Genomic DNA, 17,823 nt, shown 5'->3' on the forward strand with positions numbered 1-17,823 from the left:
ATTGCGTTGAATACTTCTTGATCAATCGAACATTGTTTAAGCATAGGGCATTTAATACTGATGCGAGGTGGCTCGAATTAAGTGTTCCACAGTTCCAAAACAGATTTTCCCGCTGTTTTTCTCCTGAATATGCATAAATTCAAATTTAATATTCCAAAATTGTTGCAGGTAATTTTCACCAATCACCATGATATCGTCGCTGGAAAGCAATATGCTGTAACACTCAAAAACTCAACTTTTCACTGGAGACAAAACAAAAATTGCAAAAACGTAAAAAGGTCATAACTCTGAAACGGTTCGAGTTTTTTGTGCCAAATTTAGCTCCTAATATGTGGGTTACGACAATTTGATTTTCAGATTTTAACCTCAAAGAATGCTGTAACTTTCAAGTTAGTTTGTATGAAGGTGCGATTAACCCCTTAATTTACGGTATTCTAAGAGTGATGTAAATGAATTAGAGCTCCTTAACACATTTTTGGTCTTTAAATGTTAACTTCTTGAAGATGTACGAAATTCAATACTGCTCTAAGAGTATTTTTTAAACCAAAGCAGGTAACATTTCATTTCATTCTCCGTTCACCTATTGTCGTGTGTGCTTGTACTTATTTGTTTTGTTGTTAAGTTTGAAAAGTTGGGAAGTTTTATTCTTTTGAACTGTGTTTGATCGGCTCCTCCTTTACTATCTTGAGGCAGTGTCCATATGAGCCGGCCGCCATATTGGAAATGGTGTTGCTGTTTCGTTTTCGCTTGTGCGCCGGTTGAGCTGTGACGTTTATGGTGATCTTTTGGCGGGCTGTGCTACAGAGAGAAAACAAATAAACGATTGACTTTTGCTTGACCAGAGGTGAGATTCGAATCTGGGGTGTCTGCGTGGCCGCACTGATTTCGAACGCTAGGCCAGCGAGCGAGTGCAGAGAACTGCGAAATATCAATCCGCTATCGGACTGTACACGGCCTGTACATACGAGCGATACTTTAACGACACATTAGCGATTCGATTTTATTATCAACATACATTGGTACCGGGCATCGTTTATTTCATTGTTATTATTATTATTATTTTTGTTGTACTCTGGAAACATGACGACAAGATCCCCTCCCAAACCATACTCGTCTAACGCGGACTTAAGCACTTCGAATGAAGTAATGTCGAATGTTTCTATAAGAAAAAGAAAACAACCGGACAATGAAATTCTATACGAAATTAAAAACATGCAGGCGAACTTCACACAGGTTTTACAAGACTTTCGGCGGGACCTGGATATTAAGTTTGAAAATATTTCAGATAGTATTCAAACAATTAGAAGTGACCTAGAAAACTACCAGTCACAAATAAAGAAGGATATCGATGATCTTCGGTACGAAAATAGTGCCATGAAACAAAAAGTAGAAAATCTCACTAAAGAAATATCGGGCTTGCAGGAATCAACGCGGTTTATTTCTAATCAACATGATGAACTTGGAAAGTGCGTCAGCAAGATCTCAGGTTGTAATAAGTCTGTGGATGACCACGAACAAACCATTAGGTCTCTTACGTCAAAGATGGATGGACTGGAGCAGCAGGCCAGACAGTGCAATATAGAAATATCCAATTTGCCTGAAAGGCGCGATGAAAATTTGCTGAATATAATTGAATGCATTGGCACGAAAATAGGATGTACCATTAATCGCCGAGAGATTGTATCCATTCACCGCGTACCTCATGCTTCTCAGACCAGCAAACCAAAGAACGTCATAGTGAAGCTCACTTCACGTATAATGCGTGATAATATCCTTGGCGCTTACCGTATTAAGAAAGGGATAACATCTACTAAACTGGGACTGTCGGGTGCCACGCATATTATATATCTTAACGAACACCTTACTCTGCGTAATAAACAGCTTTTTCGAATTGCGCGAGAAGCGGCAAATCAGGCCAATTTCAGATATGTTTTGGTTAAACACTCTACAATCCTGGTACGCGCATCTGACAACTCGCCTGTCATCCCTATACGCACAGAACAAGATATTAAGAAGATTAATAATAATACCAATAATTAAACAAGGTCTGGCATGCGTTCATACTAATGATTCAATTTGTTATAATAATAGTATAAAAAACATCGTTATATTAATAGTTTGTATTGGGCAAAGAATTACGCACGTGGAGGAGTACGCACTTTCTAATGTATTTTTTCATATCTTTTTTATAAATCATACTGAAGAAGCATTCATAAGTTTTTACTCGTTTATTGTTTCTATATGTTGTTTTAAGGTAAGTTGTTACACTATCCAATCATATAATATTCCTTTATTTACATTCTTTATGGTACCAACTTCAAGATGACGCATAATCTGAGTGTATACTATCAAAACTGTAGAGGGATACGAACAAAGCTACAAACACTATATATGAATATTCTGTCGAACGACTATGATATCATAATTATAACAGAAACTTGGCTGATTCCCGAAATATTGGACAATGAATTTATAGACCAGAGGTACGTTGTTTTTCGCTGTGACAGAGACTGTAATGCTACATCTAAGAAAGATGGTGGGGGTGTCATGGTTGCTATACTGCGTTCCTTGAGTCCTGTTTACGCATCATCTTCGCCAACCGTTGGTGACTCCCAACACCTAGAACACGTTTTAGTTTACTTACTAGCTCTGACTATAATAAACGGAACGTGATTAGTGCCGTCTATATCGGTAACAACTTGCCATCTACGGTCTATGATAATTTCTTTAAGGAATTATTGATGACAATTAACGATTCCGACACAGATATGTTTTTTTTGCTGGGGAGACTATAATATACCGTTGGCGAACTGGATTCAAAGCGCACAAAACAAGTCCCTTATTTGTACAGGATCTTCTCCAACTTATTTAAGCCTCCGTAATTTCATGACACTTTCTGCAGCTTCCCAGTATAATTGTTTAAAAAACTCTGATCAAAGAACCCTGGATCTTTTACTATCTAACACAGACTGCTCCGTTCTTCCGATTACGGTACCTTTGCTCAAACTAGATGATTACCATCCCGCATTCAACGCAATACTTACGGTCGATATCACAATGTTACCAAAAATGAAAAGAACACATTAAAAAAAAACTATCACAAAGCCAATTACGAACAAATATGCAAAGAGTTGACAGATATTAATTGGAAATCTCTATTAGCTAATTTTACGGCCGAGAAAACTTTTATGAATTAATATATAGTATTATTAGAAAACATGTTCCTCAATCTCATCCGAAAAATCATCATTTCCCAATTTGGTTCTCAAAATCATTAATACATATATTTAAAAATAAAAATAGATACTGGATGAAATGGAAAGTGTACAATAATAACTATGATTATTACATATACTCAATATACAGAAACAGATTTCAGAATGAATGCAGCAAATGCTATAAAAAATACAAAAATTTTGTTGAAGATAGTATAAAGAAAAACATAAAATTCTTCTGGACTTACGTTAATAATCGTAAAAAAAACCCTAGTCTACCAGCAGAAATGTATTACAAGGAACGGAGCACAAATGATCCGAATGAAATTTGTAATCTGTTCTCAGTATTTTTTAAATCTGTTGCATCAACTTTGAACCCTGACTCGTGGACGCCTGGTAACGAATCTGCCGATACTAGCAATATATTATCCAATGTTTACCTCGGTGTTGATAAAGTTTATCAACAGTTAAATTCTCTGGATGTTACAAAAGGACCAGGCCCCGACGGACTCCCACCAATTTTTATAAAAACTACAGCCAAATTTACAGCAACACCACTAACTATAATCTTTAATAAATGCCTATCTGAAGGTACTTTTCCAATTAGATGGAAGACTGCTAACATAGTTCCTGTCTATAAGAATGGCCCTAAACAAAACATTGAAAACTATAGACCAATATCAATTCTTTGTATATTTGCCAAATTATTTGAAAAACTAGTGCATGATGAGCTGTACCCGGTCTTGAGTTCCCTTATAATACCCGAACAGCACGGTTTTGTTAAGCGTAGATCGACGGTATCTAATTTATTATTATTCACTGGTTTTGTTTTTGAAAATATGGACAACGGCATCCAAATAGACGCCGTATATACAGATTTCCAAAAGGCATTTGACAAAGTTGATCACAAACTATTACTTGATAAGATTGCCTTCAATGGTATTCGAGGGAATCTCCTCCGTTAGTTCTCATCTTATGTTTGTAACAGGTCGCAAAGAGTCATTGTTAATGGATATCATTCAGACCTAATTGATGTGTCATCAGGTGTACCTCAGGGATCCATTTTAGGCCCGCTGCTGTTTAATATATTTTATTTATTTATAAATGATATTAAAATCTGTTTTAAGAACACAAATTTTCTTTTATATGCTGATGATCTAAAAATTTATAGAAGCATTTCTAGTGATATTGATTGTACTTTATTTCAGAATGATTTAGATAATTTAACTCATTATTGTAGTATCAATAAACTCAAGCTAAGTATCCCTAAATGTAACAGTATTAGTTTTACGAAAAGGAAGAAAAAAAAATTAAATATAATTACAAATTTTGCAATAACTCATTAACAGTAGTGGATTCCCTGCGAGACCTGGGAGTAATATTAGATAATAAATTACATCTCGATCTACACATTGACTCCATCGTTGCCAAAGGGTTTCGAATGTATAGATTCGTCATGAGAACTGCTACCGACTTCTCTCGTCTATCAACTTATCTTTACTTATACATTAGTCTGATTCGACCTCAAGTGGAATATGCGTGCTCAATTTGGAACCCTTACTATAGAAAATACTCAGAACAAATTGAAAAAATTCAAGCTAAATTCCTTAAGTCGATAAATTATAAAATATTTAGAAAAATTACGTCATACGAGGGTTTACAATCTAAGTTTGGAATGCTAACACTTCACAATAGACGAATGCTTCTTCAATCTGTAACACTCCATAGACTTTGTCACAATTTAATTGATTGCCCAGATGTTGTGCAACATATTAGATATAATGTACGAATGAGAGTTTATCGACGGCGAGTGCGCTTCTACTCGTTGTTTAAAACGGCGACCTGCAAAACAAATGCTGGCAAGCGAGTTCGTACGTCGTATTCTTTCTCATTACATTACATGATTTGTTTTGCAATATTGACATATTCCATTTGCCTGCTTCTAAATTTAAAAAAGCTATTATTTATATTTAGAGCTAATTTCTTATTTACCTTTTATTTATTTTAGTTTATTTGGCACTACCCATCACACACGACAATTTTAATTTTAATTTTAATTCTAATAGTAACTTGTGGATAATGCTGTTGATTGTACGTGTACCTATGTTAGAAATATTTAACTTTGATTGTAAACATTTCATGTACAATTGTTTGTTATCCCTGAAAATAAATAAATAAATAAATAAATAAACATTAAAATGGTGTTAGTGAAAATCACATGCAATTACATGATTAAGATTCAGATTCAAATTCAGATTAATTTATTTCTCAAATGTAACATTACAGTATAAATTGCACTATTGGTCAGATGTGCAAAAAAGGTACGTGATTGCGACGTGTCTTCAAGGGCCAGATCTTGAATGGTATAAAACCAATTTTTCGTCATACATGACGTATGACATTATTGCGCAAAAACTAAAAGAGCAATCCCGTCGCAAATAGATTATGCACAAGAGTTTTATTATAGGCGACAGATGGCTAACGAATCGCTGTTAAGTTATTTTTATAATTTAGATAATTTAGCGACAAAAGCAAAGAACAGAATGATGTAAACTTAATCAAATATTACCTCATTATCAATGGATGCTTGCTAGCCTAGCAATTTGTTTTTATCGAAAAACGAATCAAGAAAAACAATTATGCAGATGGAAGATATATTTAGTCAAGAATACAATATGGGACAACAAGGTATCGCATTACCAATATGTTTTCCTAAGGAGCACTCTCACTGTTCGCAAGCACAGGAAGATTCTTCACCGATAGTTGAACCCATGTCTACACATACAGTTTATCAAATACCACAGGCACCAATCGTTGCCATCAACCCAAACGAAGTGCGGCAGGATACATCACGTCAAGTGTTCACAAGCACAAAGAAGGGGATCTTCAACGGGATATCCTCAACGTGATTGTCATCAAGGCGCAGCTGGTCGTTCAGGAAATTTATATACAGTTGATAGTCTTGAAGTAGATAAGAGCACCCTTTATATCTCTTTTTATTAATGATGTGAAATGCGATGTATTGATACAGATGCTTCGGATTCGATAATTTCTCAATGTTTTGCAAAAAAGTTATGTTTGCAGATTGAAGTCCAAATTTGCCATTTCGTATAGTCGGCGGAACGCAAATAACAGTGCAGACGTCCACCAAAGTTTCGTTGACAATCAATGGAAATAAATATCCATGAAGGTTGCTTACAGTGCAAGATGATGAGGAACTTCTTATTTTGGGGCAAGACTTCTTAAAGGGAAAGCGAGACAACTATTAATTTTGCATTGTCGAAGATTAATTTAAATGATAATGTTGAAGTTTCTTTCAATTCAATGACTGATGTCGTGTCGAGAGAAGAAAATTGTTCTTTCGAGCTAGTATCATCAAAAAGTTTTAATAACTTGTAAATAGGTCGGAGTATATATACTCTGCTTATTTGCCGGAAATAAAGAAAAAAGTTGACGTGAGTGGCAAGAGTTGTCAATTGCGTCAAGAGCGTCGGAGCCATAGACACAAAAGTTGAAGTTGAAGTTGAAGTAATAAAAATAAAGATGTTACACCGAAGATATGTATCGGTAAATATTATTTTTAAAGGCGTTTGTGTAAGTGTTTCAGAGAATTTACGGGATGAGGTTTGGAAACGAGCAGCCTTGATCGATACGGTTAAGGAACGTATAGGAAGAACGCGATCTAAACATAAGAGAAGTTTTGATAAAAAAGCTAGAGTTGCTTTATCGCCCAGGAGATATAGTAATGTGAATAGGTCTGATAGGCAGGATCTTATTCACAAATAGGATGAAAAAGTTCTTCAGTAGATAGTTTAACGATTTTCTATTTCTAATAGGTGATAAGTTTGTTTTGTTGTTATATGTTTGTTAATCTTTTGTGTTTATTTTTCACATGGAGAAAACAATGAGGCCGTGAAGACAATCAGTTTTCTGTTATACGATGGAAGTCTTTCTGGCGAATGCAGATAGATGCTAACATAGAAGGACAAGAGCAGATGGATTACTAACTTGGATGAATATGACTTATTTTATTTTGGTTTCATGAGTATATTAACCTGTATATGTGTATCGTTGTTGGCCGTTCCTCCAGATGAACAAGAACTATCTGCATTCAATGAAAAATGTGTTTATTTAATTATTGTTAGTCTTCAATATGGTATCATATTGAAGACTTACAATAATAAGTAAAGTAAGTAAAAAAATATCATCATATCATATTTATTCCTGATGTTTATTTTTATTAGGATAATTTGTGTGTTCTTTGCTTTGCCCAAATAAAATCTGATGGAACGTGGATAGCTGCAAGACGAGGACTAAGGCAGCTGGGAGATCTATATTGATGTAACCCAGTGAGCACCAGATGGATACTCAGGCCTATGATGTCGTCTTCACAACATGCACGATGGAGATTATTTATTTGGAAATGATATGTTTATGACGAAATGTATTGTTTTTCTTTCTTAATTAAAGATTTTGGTAGAATTCAGCCTAGGTAGAATTTTAGCTTAAATAAAGAGCTAGGGTTTTATTGCTAGAGTTTACTAGGATACCCAAATAGCTAGGATAGGTAATAAGTAAATATATTTGAATTGTTTCCTTATGGCGTGATCATAATCTGTCCTTTTAGATAAGTTTTTGGCAGATTAAAGCCATAGCTTCCTCGATAGTTTTGTTCTTAGGTAGGGTAATAGCTTCTAGTTAGCTAATAGCGAGCAGTGTGTGGCTAGCCTATACTAAAGGCTGACCACATGTGTAAGTTTGCCTATCATAGGTAGGGCACTAGCTAGGAAAGTTCCCCCCTTCAATTGTGAGGAAGAGGGATGTAGACTAGGCTGTATGATTTGTATTAGAACTAGCTGAATAAATATAGGTTTGTATTTAGTATTATATGATAAAACCATATAGAGTATTGTAAAAAAAGAATATCTTGGTTGTTTCAGAAGTTTCGAAATTGAATACACGGATAATAAATAGCTTACGCGTTTTATGGCGCGTCGCGACGCTGCGATTCTGCGCCAGTGTGAGTTGGGCCTAGAACGCGATTTGTCACAGCGTAATGCCAATTTGAACTGTAGGTAAATCTTTGTTTAAAATATAATGAAAGTATCTAATAGTTTTACATGATTAGGGAATGAAAACCGGTTACTCGGTTAATCGAAAAAACCGAATAACCGTCCAGTTTAGAACCGGGTTGTCAGCTAAGGAAAATCCGGAATTTTTGGGAGTTTCGGTTCGGTCTTATAACTATTGAAATGTAAATACGTCACCTTAATATCATCGTATCGTGATTAATAATTACAAGTAAACGTTAACTAAATGCTAGGAACTCGGGAACCTGACTACAGTGCAGCGACCACGTCCGCAAGGTGTAGGTGCAGGTAAACTTTGGGTAGCGAGAGGCGAGTGAGGTGCGCATGCGTGAGCAGTATAGCAACGACAACTATTAAAAATATTTGGCATTATATTTTTTCTTCCTATTTTTGCTTTATTGCACTTTTTTACATATTTTCAGCGTTGGATTACATTACGAACTCTCAAGATGTTCTATTCTTTTCTTATTTCATTTTTCAAAACACATTCTAATTACAAAACTATATTCACTCAGCCAGTGATTCTACTCATAGAGTAGAGCCTAGACTACAGTACTATCTAAACAAAAGACTCATTTGTCGACTAATGTCATCACATCTAACAGCTTTAGGTTTTGCGAATATCGGACTCCGACACCAAAGAAAAGATAAAACATTCAGATGGTTGTTCGCACAAGGAAGGATCATTTTATGTATAAAATATAGATATATCCACCAGTATATAATGAGTGCTTATCAAGGGGCGGCTGGTACTGACTACATGGCCTGAGGCCTAGGCCGGTCAAGACTGGAAATCCGCCACTGGGTGCTAGCCCGGATACGAGCTCACGTCCTCTGCTGGAGAGGCGGTAAATCGAACCATTGGGCTGACACGGTTTCCTTAAATTGATCACCGGACAGTTATATAAACAATACTTCATTAAACTACAAATTTTTAAGACGACACTATTTGTTATAAAATTTTGCATCGTGTTCCTTGAAATACAGGTTGAATGAGACACGTACCTGTCTGAAAACCGGGGCCACCATCTTGTTGTAATATAATTAGAAGTAATTTTTGGTCTCTAACAAGTGTTTCTATTTAAATGTATTATTTGTTGAAACGTAATACCAGCTATAAATAATTTAATCGGTAACTGACACAAGACCAATTTTCCGAAGCGACAAATTCTTACTGAGCAAATTCTTGTATTACGCACTACGACATTTTATACAAATGCTTTCATAATGTTGTTTTGAAATGTAATTATTTACTTTCCATAAATGAGGCGTCAGCGTTATACACAAAAAGGCAAGAAAAAGTGTTCCGGCTACTTCAATTGAATTTAAATGTATTGTCTAGATTCAATTGTCTAGATTATATTATTTACTATATAATATTAAAGGAAAGACGTTAAACAAAATAAGGACGCTATTTTTTGCTTATACTAATGTACAGTGTTGTTTTGAAGCACTTAAAACTACAGAAAAAAATGTCATGGTGGAAATATCATATGCTATTTTTAACCGACTTCAAAAAAGGAGGAGGTTCTCAATTCGACTGTATGTTCTGTTTTTTTTTTGTATGTATGTTACGCGATAACTCCTGTATTTGTGAACCGATTTTCATGATTATTTTTTTGTTGGAAAGGGGGGAATTCCATAATGATCCCAATTCAAATTCAAATTCAAATTCAAAATAATCTTTATTTCATAGGTAAGCATTATTACACTTGAAATCGTCACAATTAAACTCTACCGCTCATTCGTAAGGCAGATTCCCCTGAGAAGAATGAGCAAGAAACTCTAGGGGTTGCTCTTTGTAAATAACATTTACAATATTTATTTATTTTTTTAATTTGAAACATCAGAGATCGAGACTACCTCCATGAGCTAAACGGGTTACTACCACGGATTTTTGTCATCCAAGTACGCAGAAGTTGTATAAAGTTTTTGTTTCACTATAGTTTTAAACCTCGTGAAAGGCAAATTTTGTATATCAACCGGAATCTTGTTATATAAGCGTATACATTGCCCTTAAAAGATTTTTTGACTTTGTGAAGACGACTATCAAGAAAAGCTAGTTTATTTCTATTCCTCGTATGAATGTTATGTCTGTCACTATTTTTCATAAAGAAATTACTATTCCTTTTAACATAAATTACATTTTCATAATAGTAGCTGAAGTAAACCAATCTAGCGGTTTCGACGTCTGAAAGTTTCCTTATTTTTTTAATCGCGTACACTGCAGAGCCGAGCCGTTTTGATAACTTACTTATATGGGGACCCCCATTGCAATTTAGCATCTAACGTTATACCTAGAAATACAACTGTATCCACAAGATTCAATTTTTCGTTTCTAACTACAATGTTTGTAACCGTCTCTCTAACATTGGGTGATGTAAATTTCACACAATTTGTTTTTTTCTCATTAAGAAGTAGGTTATTAACAGCAAACCAATCAACTACTTTAGATATAGCATTGTTCACATCGTCATAGGAACATTGGTGCCTTTTAACTTTAAATAATAAGGGAGTATGATCAGCAAACAATACTATCTCATGTTTTATACCCTCCATAAGGCTAGGTAAGTCATTAATATAAACCAAAAACAAAAATGGGCCTAGAATTGAACCTTGAGGGACACCCATGCTAATTGCAGACCCTGATGATCTCATACCGTTAACATCGACCCTCTGTGTTTAAGATGGTTGAGATCACGTCCCGCCACACCATAATGGCGAAGTTTCCTGACCAGTGTATCATGGTGTACATAATCAAAAGCCTTGGAAAGGTCACAGAATACACCAGCAGCATCATGTGAGACTTCCCATGCATCAAATATATGATTAATCAACTCGACACCAGCGTCGGTTGTAGAGCGACCCCGAGTGAAACCAAATTGCTAAGGAGACATTAAGTTATTACTACAAAAATGTGCACACATCTGATTTAGAATATTTTTTCAAATATTTTACTAAGAGTTAGTAGTATTGATATAGGTCTGAAATTGGTGGAGTCAGAAATACTACCAGATTTGAAAAGTGGAATAACTTTACTTTGCTTCATGAGGTCAGGAAAGACACCATCATCATCACATTTATTAAAGACACAGGCTAAGTAAGGCGAAAGACCATCAAGATCACCAGTATTTTTTATATTTATAGACTTAAAGGCTTTAACAATATTGTTTGGAAATACATGACGAAACCTTAAATTAGTGATACTAACTGCATTATTTTCTTTTAGTAAGGATTCAGCGGCGGTGGGAGTTGAATTTAACGACTTAGTAGTCAAAATTGGAATGTCAGTAAAAAAAATTTCAAATATTTTAGCAACTTCTGCGTCTGTGTTTACAATTTTGTCATTAAATCTTAGTTGAAATTCTAAGTTACGAGGTTTAACCCTTCCAGTTTCGCTGTTTATAATATTCCAAGTCGTTTTTACTACATTCGCGCTGCTTTTTATTTTATTATTTATAAACATTGCTTTGGCTGCAACACAAACACGTTTAAACATTTTCGAATATATCCTAACAAAATCATTAAAACTGTTATTAGTGTTATAAGTCCTTTCATCGTAAAGATCATATAGCCTTTATCTACTTTTGTGAATTCCCACAGTCGCCCAATCACTAAATTTCAATGAATAATTATTAATAGTTATGATTTTGGACTTAAAAACATTATCACGTTCACTTTTCACTGTCTTGAAAACTGAATTATACAATTTATTGGGATCGTTAACGTACGGAATGTCAGTTAGTTTAAGCATTAAATTATTTCTATAAGCTTTAAGTCGACCATTATTTATCGGAACACACGTGATGCAGCAAGAATTTGATAAAACTGTGTAAATGGGTACATGATGTGGGTCTATCTATTAATTTTCAAAAAACCAAACTCTTACATATACAGTCACCATACTTAAAATGTAGACATTTACCGCGAGTTGTAGCTCACGATCATAATTGCATGCATCATCAGCCCATAAACTGTCATTGTAAACCATTAGAATTAATAAAGGAACATATGTATCTCGGATTAAAAATTGACCATAAATTTAACTGGGGCCCACATGTGGAACATGTATGTAATAAGGTTAGGGCGGTACTTTCCAAGTTATGTATACTCAAACAAAAACTACCATATAATACATTGAGAATGTTATATTTGGCACTGGCTGACTCTATAATTAATTATTGTATTTCGAGCTATGGTCGTACGTACAAAACATTCCTACAGAATATTTATAGCCTTCAAATAAGATTGCTTAAGACCATTGTACCTCCTAGAATTAGATATAAATTTAAAGATAATTATGACCAACTATTTCAGTACTGTAACGTAATGAATGTCTTTGATAAAGTTAAATTAGCAATCATAACCGAAAATTGTGGAAAAATAAAGTCGTTAAAACTTAAAATTAGACCGAATTTATTACGTACACTATCACATCTACCTATGTATGATATACCTAAATATAAAGAGTTTGGATGTGTGAACTTCCTGTGATATTGAATAGCTTACCAAAAAATCTTATAAATGAAATAACAGATAAAAATCCTATACAAGTCAAAAACAAATTAAAAAAAGATTTGATATGAAAGATATCAGAGGAGGCATACACAAACTGGTCATTGATTTAATTTAATTGTTGTACCTTACATATTAACGCAACTCACTAGAAAAGGATAAATAATCTTTAATTTTAAGATTCAACCTTGAATGTACTGTAACTTGTTATTAATATTTGTAATAAACAGTTTTAAATTAAAAAAAAAAAATTAATTATTTTTTGGCATTTTGTCAACAGTTATATTAAAAGTGGCCAATTGACCGCAGTGATCAGAAGTTATTTTATTTATAATAGATTTATTACTAGGTACGGTGTTAATATAAATGTTGTCTAAACAAGTGGCAGTAGTAGAAGTTATTCTAGTAGGTACCAAGAAAAGATTCACAAGATTATAACATTGGAAAAATGATATGAGCCTACTGCTAGCACTGGAATCTTCTAATAAGTTAACATTGAAGTCACCACAAACAGCAATATATTTATTTGGATTATTTAATTTGCGTAAAACTTCATCTAATCTTTTTTCAAATAGTTCGTAAGATGAATGAGGGGATATATCTATAGTCCGCTCAATATCTATTGGGTTCAAAGCTGCCCCAGGTTGTGTGCGGCAGCTTTGAACATTTGAGTTACTTCACAAAAATGGGAATTCTGACAGTATTATAAACTTTTTGGTTGAGCTATTATGAATGATTATAGCCAAATAATAGGTCTAACTACTGCAGTAAACAAAACAAATAAATAATAACGATTTAGGATTTTACAACCAGATATGTTACAAAATTTCAAATGTACCCCTTTTCGCCTATCTCGTACCTACTCCACGTTTATTTTAATATGTATTAAAATTAGATTTCATGGTAATCTTTAATTGTAAGATCCAATATTTATTATTCTTATCATTCATATTCTATCTATTAACCATAAAATAGAGCGAGTTTATTTTAAGGCATTTTTAGTTTAGACTCGATTTTCGGCTCAGGCAAGCTTGTCAAAATATCTGCAAAAAATGCAGTTAGTGATATTAACGAAAATAAAGAGTGTTTCTTTTAAGTATGTTAAATATTTTAAACATTTAAGGTACCTCCCCTTCATGTCCGATTGATTTTTTCTGTAGGTATCTGTCTGTCATTAATATAAGTGGATAATAAACATTACTGATAATGAAAATCGTAGTTTAATTTTCTTAATTTAATTACTCAAACAAAATCAAATTTTTATTACGAATTCTCTAACTCAATAAACAAACCAAATATGTAACAAATACTCATTCTGATTGTGGCTGTTACTTCTGTACACAAATATTCAAAATTAGTAAGGTGTATAAAATATGTAATATCTAAGTTGTAACCATTTTTGTGACATCAATGTACCTGTTCGTTGATTGGTGCCGTACTTAATAATGCTCTTACTTCTTTTTTAATCAAAAGGAAAATTGCTCAAAAAAGGCAATCTTCATTTGTGTTTTTGGGCTCTGCTGTGTCGTTAACGTGTCATTAAGTACGATACGCAAAAAACTGATTTTGCATAAAAGATGACTTACGACTGTATGCGTGAGAAGCGTCGGTTTGTATCAATAATAATAAAGAAAAGAAAGAAAGAAAGAAAGAAAGAAAAGTAATTTATTCAGCACAATACACGTGGAGTACAATATTAATAATTAGTATTAAAAGTGTATTATTGCACTGAAAAGGACCCAACTCAGCTAATACTGCGTCAGGGCCACAGCGCTGGTTTTCAGTGGACCCTTTTCGAAAATGCCGATTAAAAGAAATAAAAATATATGAATAAAATAAAAACAAAACGTGGACGCGAGTTAAATAAAAACTTAAACATGAAACAACATAATTAAATAGGAAACATAACACAAATTTCAGCTAATGTCCCAACAAAGATTCACTCTGCTTTTTCTTTTTAATTTTGTATTTTGAGGCGCATTACACAAATAAAATTGTTCCAGACGTGTTTTGTAGATTTAGAATATGCTCTTTGAGTTGACATTTGAACGCATAAACGGATAACATACTAATATAATCATTACTTAACACACATCAAACTGTTACGATCGGCGCCGTTTATTCTTCACCAGACATTCTGTGTAACAACGACGCCACGTCTATCTACGATGCAAGTGGATATGTCAATGAACTCAACGGTCTCATTTTAGTACTTCAATTGAGTAGGTCGTGGAGATATAAAATACAAGTTATCGTATGTTAATGAATACATAGTGATACTATTAATTAATAATAAATATACTTCTTAATATAAGGCTGCCAACAGAGGGACTGCAGTCGTTGTGAAAGATAGTCCGAGAAACAAAAGTAGCGGTTATAATAATAATAATAATTAATAATCTTATTACACACCCACCACGTACTCGTAGATACACGCTATACTGAATTAATTTGACTTAGGTACGTAAATGGGGTTCAAACCAGCTAACAAGCTAAGAAGACTAAAGTAAATACTAATAGTAATAATAAGCCTGATATTGTGATATTGGACCGATCGCAGTCGAGGGTATTTCTTGTGGACGTGACCATCCCGCATGACGAGCGTCTCGTGAAAGCTGACACCGAGAAACGCCGGAAGTATCTCGACCTGGCGCACGAGATCACCGACATGTGGGATGTGGCCTCCACTGAAATAATCCCAATTGTTTTGTCCTCAAATGGGTTAATTCCAGTCAGCCTTTCTAACAGCTTGAGGCGGTTGGATTTCTGAGGCGTGTCGCTTCCAGCACAAATGCAGAAGGCGGTCCTGCTCGATACGGCACGTATTGTTCGCCGATTCTTGGACCTGAGTCCCTGACCCCGGCCGACTGTGCCATAGCCGGGAAATACCGCCTCTCCCATTTAAAAATTCAAAATTAGTCTTTTAGGCCTAGGGAGAGGCGAGAGTTTAAAATAAACATATATAATAATAATGATGATGATGATGATGATGATGACGACGACGATGATGATGATGATTATGATGGTGTTGCTGATGATGATAATAATAATAATAATAATAACGCACATACTCAGCATAGCTCGGCACTAGAAAAACTTGTGCCGGTTTTGAAGGGTAAGGGTGTAAATTACTGGCACGTAGGACTTGTCAACTTATGTCTCAGGGTGACAGGCGCAGTGGCAGTTCCCTTCAGATCTTTGCGATTTAAAGCTATGAGTGTCACTGCATGGTTATAGACAGGCGTGTCGTTTACCCCCAGGTTCACGACTTGTTTTTCCCGACACTTGGTATCATAAAAAAGTGATTTAGTTACTTTGGGATCAGAGCAACCTATGCGGTGTTGTCTTATATAAATTGTTATTTATTTAGCTTCTATCATTATCACAGTTTGTGTTATCTTCCACGATCTATGGCACGAGACTTTGACAATGTTGTGTACTCATTGTAGATCGTCCGGCGCATCTGTAGCCATTGGTCTACGCGGCGACCGCTCGTGTATAATAATACAACCGCGCGGCCGAGGCAGAGAAATTTAAATGTAGTTGCTTAGTGAATAGAATTCAGATTCGCCTGTAATGTACGTGAAAGCGTGATAACTGGGCTGTCGCCGCGCGAAAACTTTCGCGTCGTGTAACTGGGCGCTTATGGTGAAGACTTTACATGGTGATGATAGCTTCCTTTAAATACGCCTTCCTTTAAATTTTTACGTTATAAGGAAATAAATTTATCCCTATTCTTATATGTTATTATTAATGAAGGTATTTTAAAACTTCTCAGGGCTCACCTGTTCAACAATAGATGCTAAGCGACCCAAAGCTAATCCATTACCATTTTCTGTGGTTATGACAGCGCTGCCAAGTTTCACTACAAGTCTTCTTGCGTATTTCAGCTGAGATCTGTCAGTGAACGTCTGCTGTTTCCGTTCAGCGCTCACCAGGTTGCGCTTCTCCGCATTAAAATTCTGTTAAAAAAACAATAAAATGGTAGTGATGTAGATTTATTTACCTTTAAATAGAGCTTAGAGTGGAGCGCGACTTATGAAGCCCCGAAATTATTAGCCTACGAACCCTAGGAAAAAATAAAATAAGAACTTTTCTCCATCATTTTAAAATTTTAAATTTCATTTTGAAGAAAAGCATCCACCTCGAAGGGTGGCTGTTCACGCATGAAGATTCATTTTCATAAATAGCGCCTAACATTAATTTAGGAGCAATTACTTTAATGGTTAATTTTGCTATTTCTCCAATTGAAGGCGTTTTTCTCTCAATATACTTGGAGTAGTGAGAACCGATTTTTATTATCTCTAGTGTCAAGTCCTGTATAGTGGCGAACTAGGGAATATTTCAATAAAACTTAGCAAATAGACGTCATTCCACGTACTTTTGAGGTCGGTTTTTTTAGTACTCTGTACTGAGATTATATATGGTCGACACATTCTGCATAATTGTCCATTTTGTGAAACAATGTTTTTTATGAAAGTTAGACCGAGTAGGTACCCTAAAATACAGGTGTTTGATCAGCTGAGAACTCAGGGTAAAATTAACAATGTTATGCAAAGTACGGACACACATCAGACTACACATTTTTGTTCGAAAATTGCCTCCAGTGCACCGTTGCACAAGATACGCCAATGTGTAGCTTGATGTGCTGGCGTGTGTACATAGATCTGACACTTGCCGACACTTGCCTACAATCCTCGTGACTGGTCATGTTGAATTTGCGTAAGCGATCAGTGTAATTAGGCAGCTTGCGCCTTAGTCCGATTTTTGCACTTAAACATCTCAAGGATCGACGTTATATAGACTCAATTCTTTCAATGTGGTCGCTGCACATGTGGCACCAAACGGGCGCGCAGTATTCCAAGATACTTCTAACCAAAGAATTATATAATAATATTAATGAGCCCGAATGGTTTAGTGTTACGGAGGACAAAAGATAACAACTTATGTGTTTTGTTGCATATGAAGTCGTAATGGGGCCTAAACGAAAGCGCTGCATCAAA

General features: G+C 34.9%; 1 protein-coding gene and 1 long non-coding RNA gene across 2 annotated transcripts; one reads left to right on the top strand and one right to left on the bottom strand.

Moving 5' to 3' along the window:
- The first annotated feature begins 1,080 nt into the window (after positions 1 to 1,080).
- Positions 1,081 to 2,040, top strand: LOC113228245. Its single transcript, XM_026461511.1, has one exon. It carries the CDS (start codon positions 1,081 to 1,083, stop codon positions 2,038 to 2,040), a length of 960 nt encoding a protein of 319 aa, XP_026317296.1.
- Positions 2,041 to 5,020: 2,980 nt separating this feature from the next.
- LOC113228235 lies at positions 5,021 to 5,568 on the bottom strand. The gene is made up of 3 exons (XR_003310287.1): positions 5,500 to 5,568; positions 5,208 to 5,375; positions 5,021 to 5,057 (listed from the first exon to the last, which is right to left on the bottom strand). It is a non-coding gene; the product is annotated as an uncharacterized LOC113228235 (long non-coding RNA).
- Between the last annotated feature and the right edge of the window lie 12,255 nt (positions 5,569 to 17,823).

This window comes from Hyposmocoma kahamanoa, unplaced genomic scaffold (genome assembly GCF_003589595.1).
Source record: "Hyposmocoma kahamanoa isolate Upper Pololo Valley unplaced genomic scaffold, ASM358959v1 224, whole genome shotgun sequence".
NCBI lineage: Eukaryota > Metazoa > Arthropoda > Insecta > Lepidoptera > Cosmopterigidae > Hyposmocoma > Hyposmocoma kahamanoa.